This window comes from Passer montanus, unplaced genomic scaffold, assembly GCF_014805655.1.
Source record: "Passer montanus isolate IOZ18808 unplaced genomic scaffold, ASM1480565v1 scaffold258, whole genome shotgun sequence".
NCBI lineage: Eukaryota > Metazoa > Chordata > Aves > Passeriformes > Passeridae > Passer > Passer montanus.
The window spans coordinates 127774-134802 of record NW_024367239.1 but is presented as its reverse complement, the minus strand read 5'-3'; the positions used below and the strand labels follow the sequence as shown (position 1 = coordinate 134802).

At 37.2% G+C, this 7029-nt stretch overlaps 1 protein-coding gene across 1 annotated transcript in view; it reads right to left on the bottom strand.

Annotated features, from left to right (window-relative positions):
- The window catches only part of LOC120503458 (transcription factor 4-like), a gene marked incomplete at its 3' end in the record, with an annotated part of 83490 nt that overhangs the window by 30058 nt on the left and 46403 nt on the right, over nt 1-7029 (bottom strand). The window contains exon 7 of the mRNA XM_039711951.1: nt 6421-6468. Coding sequence (XP_039567885.1) covers nt 6421-6468 — 48 coding nt within the window. The remainder of the gene's footprint in view (nt 1-6420; nt 6469-7029) is intronic.

The window sequence follows — 7029 nt, the reverse complement described above, 5'->3', positions numbered from 1 at the left end:
TTTTTATTATATATTATATAATTTACATATTATATATTGCATACTATATATTACATATTGCATATTATATATTATATATTGTATATTACATATTATATAATATATATTGTATATTACATATTATATATTAAATATTATATATTACATATTACATATTTTACATTACATATTGTATATTGGATATTATATATTATGTATTGTATATTATATATTATATGTTATATATTTTATATTACATATTAATTATCAAATATATATTATACACAGTGTATTATATCCAATATATAAATACATAATGCCCCGTATAAGTAATGCATTTTTATATGTAAAATCTATACGATATATTCAATATTTACAATGCACTGAATAATACATTACTCATATATAACATGTTTATATTTAATGCATTCCTTAGGCCTAAAGTCTATATAATATCTGCCATGGATTATATCGAACATATTCAAATTTTATATATAATATATTCAATATGTTCTATATAATCTATTGAATGGAAAACCTATCGAATAAATTCGATATCTATAATATATTCAATTTATTGTATATAGAATGTGTTCAACATCCTGTATTGATCCATAATTGGTGTAAAACCTATGGACTAAACTCCACATCTATAATATATTCAATTTATTGTATATAGAATGTGTTCAACATCCTGTATTGATCCACAATTGGTGTAAAACCTATGGAATAAATTCGATATCTATAATATATTCAATTTATTGTATATAGAATGTGTTCAACATCCTGTATTGATCCATAATTGGTGTAAAACCTATCAAATAAATTCGATATCTATAATATATTCAATTTATTGTATATATCATATATTAAATATCCTCTATTGACCCCTAATCCATTCTATAGGTGTAAAATATATTAAATATCTATAATATATTCAATTTATTGCATATAGAATGTGTTCAATATCCTGTATTGATCCCCAATCAATTCTATATGTGAATATAAATGAATTACGGATCAATAAATGAATTATCAATCTATAAATGAATTATCGATCCATAAATCAAGTACCAATCTATAGGTGAATTATCGATCGATGAATGAATTATCAATCCATAAATGAATTACCAATCAATAAATGAATTATCGATCTATAAATGAATTATCAATCCATAAATGAATTACCAATCTATAAATGAATTATTGATCAATAAATGAATTATCGCTCTATAAATGAATTATCAATCTATAGGTGAATTATCGATCGATGAATGAATTATCAATCCATAAATGAATTACCAATCAATAAATGAATTATCGATGTATAAATGAATTATCAATCCATAAATGAATTACCAATCAATAAATGAATTATCGATCTATAAATGAATTATCAAACCATAAATGAATTACCAATCTATAAATGAATTATTGATCAATAAATGAATTATCCCTCTATAAATGAATTATCAATCTATAGGTGAATTATCGATCCATAAATGAATTATCGATCTATAGCTGAATTATCGATCTGCAAATGAATTATCGATCTATAGGTGAATTATTGATCTATAGATGAATTATCGATCTATAGGTGAATTATCAATCCACAAATTATGAATCTATAGGTGAATTATCGATCCATAAATGAATTATCGATCTATAGCTGAATTATCGATCTGCAAATGAATCATCGATCTATAGGGGAATTATCGATCTGCAAATGAATTATCGCTCTATTAATGAATTATCGACCCATAAATGAATTATCGATCGATAAATCAATTATCGATCCGCCCGTGCTGTATCTCCCGGCGCGGGTCTCGAACCCGCGGCCTCCCCCGCACCCCCCGCTCGCTAATCAGCGGCGCAATTAGCGCAGCCCTAATCGAAATTCTAATCACCGCCGCGCGCTCGGCGCTGCTTCGCCGCCGCCTCATTCATATGCAAATGAGCTGCTAAATTGGCCAATTACGGCCGGGCCCCCCCGGCTCGCGTTTAACCCGCTCGGCGCCGGCTCGGAGTTGGGATGAGCAGGAGAGATCGGGGAGTTGTTTGTCTGTCCCTTCATTAATTAATTAATCTGTTTATTAATTAATCTGACCGTTCAATCATTAATTAATCTGTTTAGTAATTAATTTATCTGGCTGGTCCCGATTCAAGGGGGGTGAAATTGTTTGCAGGGAAAAATTGCTCAGTGTTCGTAGGGGATGGTCGCCCATCATCGCGATAAAAATCCCGTCTGCATCCTCACAAAAATTCCCTCTTCATCCTCACAAAATTCCCTCTTCATCCTCACAAAATTCCCTCTTCATCGTCACAGAAATTCCCTTTTCATCCTCACAAAAATTCCCTCTTCATCCTCACAAAATTCCCTCTTCATCCTCACAAAATTCCCTCTTCATCCTCACAAAATTCCCTCTTCATCCTCACAAAATTCCCTCTTCATCCTCACAAAATTCCCTCTTCATCGTCACAGAAATTCCCTCTTCATCCTCACAAAATTCCCTCTTCATCCTCACAAAATTCCCTCTTCATCCTCACAAAAATTTTCTTTTCATCCTCACAAAATTCCCTCTTCATCCTCACAGAAATTCCCTTTCCATCCTCACACAGTTTCATCTTTATCCTCACAAAAATTCCGTCTATATCCTAATAAAATTCCCTCTTCAGCGTCATAAAATTCCCTCTGCGTCCTCACGAAATTCCCTCTTCATTCTCGCAAAAATTCCGTCTCCATCCTGACAAAGTTTTGTCTCTCTGGTCACAAAAATCCCGTCTCCATCCTCACAAAATTCCCTCTCTATCGTCCCAAAATTCCCTCTTCATCCTCACAGAAATCCTGTCTACATACTCCCAAAAATCCCGTCTGCATCCTCACAAATCCCCTCATCATCCTCACAAAATTCCCTCTCCATATTCCCAAAAACGCCATTTACATCCTCAAAAAAATTCCCTCCTCATTGTCACAGAAATTCCCTCTTCATCTTCAAAAAATCCCGTCTGCATCCTGACAAAATTCCCTCTCTATCGTGCCAAAATTCCCTCTTCATCGTCACAGAATTCCCTCTTCATCCTTACAAAAATTCCCTCTCCATACTCCCAAAAATCCCGTCTGCATCCTCAAAAAATTCCCTCTTCATCCTCCCAAAAATCCCCTCTTCATCCTCCCAAAATTCCTTTTCCATCATCACAAAAATCCTGTCTGCATCCTCACAAATCCCTTCATCGTCACAGAAATTCCCTTTCCATCCTCACACAGTTTCATCTTTATCCTCACAAAAATCCCGTCTATATCCTCATAAAAATCCCTCTTCCTCGTCACAAAATCCCCTCTTCATCCTCACAAAGTTTTGTCTTTATCCTCACAAAAATTCCCTCTTCATCCTCATAAAATTCCATTTCCATTGTCACAAAATCCCGTCTGCATCCTTGCAAAAATTCCTTCTCTATCATCCCAGAATTCCCTCATCATCATCATAAAAATTCCGTCTGCATCCTCAAAAAAATTCCCTCTCCATCATCACAAAAGTCCCTCTCCAGCCTCACAAAGTTTTGGCTCCGTACTCCCAAAAATCCCCTCTTCATCCTCACAAAATCCCCTCTGCATTCTCACAAAAATTCCTTCTTTATCCTCACAGAAATTCCCTCTCCACTGTCCCAAAAATCCACTTTCCATACTCCCAAAAATCCCCTCTTCATCCTCACAAAATTCTCTCTGCATCATCATAAAATTCCCTCTCCATTGTCACAGAATTCCCTCTTCATCCTCACGAAGTTTTGTCTTCGTCATCACAAAAATTCCGTCTGCATTGTCACAAAGTTTCGTCTCCACACTCCCAAAAATCCCGTCTGCATCCTGACAAAATTTCTGTCTACATCCTCACAAAATTCCCTCTTCTATCGTGCCAAAATCCCCTCTTCATCCTCACAAAATTCCCGTCTGCATCCTCATGAAATTCGCTCTCCATCATCACAGAAATTCCCTCTTCATCCTCACGAAATTCCTTTTCCATTGTCACAAAATCCCGTCTGCATCCTCACAAAATTCCCTCTTAATCTGCCCAAAAATTTCCTCTTCATCGTCATAAAAATTCCCTCTTCGTCCTCACAAAAATCCCCTTTCCATCCTCACAAAGTTTTGTCTTTATCCTCACAAAAACTCCCTCTTCATCTTCAGAAAATTCCGTCTGCATCCTCACAAAATTCCCTCTTCATCATCACAAAAATCCCGTCCGCATCCTGACAAAAATTCCCTTTCCATCCTCACCAAATCCCCTCTCCATCCTTACAGAAATCCCCTCTCCATCCTCACGAAGTTTCGGCTCCATACTCCCAAAACTCCCGTCTGGATCCTCAAAAAAATCCCCTCTTCATCCTCACAAAAATTCTGTCTGCATCCTCAAAAAATTCCCTCTTCGTCCTCACGAAATTCCCTCTTCATCCTCCCAAAACTGCCGCCTGCATCACCACAAAATTCCCTCTCCATCATCGCAAAAATCCCCTCTGCAACCTGACAAAAATCCCCTCTTCATCCTCACAAAAATTCTGTCTGCATCCTCAAAAAATTCCCTCTTCGTCCTCACGAAATTCCCTCTCAATCCTCACAAAAATCCTGTCTTCAGCCTCACAAGATCCCCTCTTCATCCTCACAAAATTCCCTCTCTATCGTCCCAAAATTCCCTCTTCATCCTCGCAGAAATTCCCTCTCCATCCTCACAAAATTCCTTTTCCATCGTCACAAAATCCTGTCTGCATCCTTGCAGAAATTCCTTCTCTCTCGTCACAAAATTCCCTCTTCATCCTCACAGAATTCCCTCTTCGTCCTCCCAAAAATTCCCTCTCCACGATCACAAAAATTCCCTTTCCATCCTCTCCAAATCCCCTCTTCATCCTCACAAAAATCCCTCTCTGTCGTCTCAAAATTCCCTCTTCGTCCTCACGAAATTCCCTCTTCATCCTCCCAAAACTGCCGCCTGCATCACCACAAAATTCCCTCTCCATCATCGCAAAAATCCCCTCTGCAACCTGACAAAAATCCCCTCTCCATCCTCACAAAGTTGCGTCTCCATCCTCCCAAAAATCCCATCAACATCCTCACAAAAATTCCCTCTTCGTCCACACAAAAATCCCATCTCTATCCTCAAAAAAATTCTCTCTCCATCGTCACAAAAATCCCGTCTGCATCCTGACAAAATTCCCTCTCTATCGTCCTAAAATTCCCTCTTCATCATCACAAAAAACCTGTCTGCAGCCTCACAAAAAATTCCGTCTGCATCCTGACAAAATTCCCTCTCCATCCTCACAAAGTTTCCCTCTCCATCCTCACGAAATTCCCTCATCATTCTCACAAAAATCCCTCTCCATCATCACAGAAATTCCCTCTTCATCCTGACAAAATCCCCTCTTCATCCACACAAAAATCCCTCTCCATGATCACAGAAATTCTCTCTGCATCCTCACAACATTCCTTCTTCACCCTCACAGAACTCCCTCTTCATCGTCATAAAAATTCCTTCACCATCCTCCCAAAAATTCCTTTTTCATCGTTCCAAAAATCCCGTCTGCATCCTGACAAAATCCCCTCTCCATCCTCCCAAAAATTCCCTCTTGGTCCTCACAAAATCCTGTCTGCATATTCCCAAAATTCCCAAATATCCTCCCAAAAATCCCCAAAAATCCTCCCAAAAATCCTCCCAAAAATCCCCCCCTGCTGCTCGCCCGTATTTAAATTTTTAGGGATAAAATCCCACAGAAAAAATTCCCAAAAATCCCCAAAAATCCTCCCAAAAAATCCCAAAAATCCTCCCAAAAACCCCCAAAATCCCCCAAATCCTCCCAAAATTCCCAAAAATCCTCTCAAAAATTCCCCAAAATACTCATAAAAATTTCCAAAAAGTCCCAAAAATCCTCCCAAAAATTCTGAAAAAATTCCCAAAAATCCCCCAAAATCCCTCCCTAAAATTCCCAAAAATTCCCCCAAAAATTCCCAAAAATCCCCAAAAATCCTCCCTAAAATCCTCCCCAAAATTCCAAAAAATTCCCAAAAATCCTCCCAAAAATCCCAAATTTCCTCCCAAAAAATTCCCAAAAATCCTCCCAAAATTGGAAATTTTAGGATTGGAATTTTAGGATTGGGAATTTTAGGATTGGGAATTTTGGGAATTGTGAAATGAGGAAGAGGCCGCAGCTCCAGGGAATATCCGGAATATTTTTTGGGAAAAAAATCCCAATTTTTGGGAATATTCTGCGAATTTCCTAAAATTTTTAAGTGAAAAAATTTGGGGATTTCAGCCGGAATTTACATCCCGAAAAATCAAACGGATTTTCGGGAATTTCCCCTAAATAAATATTGGGATTTTTGGGAAATAAACTGAATTTTGGGAATTTTTTTGGGATCATTTTCCAAGGAAAAAAAGGAAAAAAAATTCCACGTACCCCACGGAGCTTTGGCTTCCTCATCCCGACTTTTTCCTCTGGAAAAAGCTACGGGAAAAGACAAAAAAAATTCCCAAAATTCCGATTATTGCACAGGAATTTCAAGTTTTTATGGAATTCTGGAAATGAGGAAAAATCGGGATAAAAATGGGAAAATTTATCCCAAATTTTCCATTTTTTTGTGGTTTTTTTTCCACCTCAATCCCAATTTTTTTCCACCTCAATCCCAAATTTTTTTCCACCTCGATCCCAATTTTTTTTCCCAATTTTTTTCCACCTTGATCCCAAATTTTTTTCCACCTCGATCCCAATTTTTTTCCACCTCGATCCCAATTTTTTTTCCCAATTTTTTTCCACCTTGATCCCAAATTTTTTTCCACCTCGATCCCAATTTTGGGAATTTTAGGATTGGGAATTTTGGGATCGGGAATTTTAGGATTGGGAATTTTGGAATTTTGGAATTGGGAATTTTAAAATTGGGAATTTTAGGATTGGGAATTTGGGGATTTTGTGGGATGAGGACGAGGCCGCGGCTCCGGGGATGTCGGGAATATTTTGGGGGAAAAAAATGGGAATTTTCGGGAATTTCTCTGAGGATTTTAAAGGTTT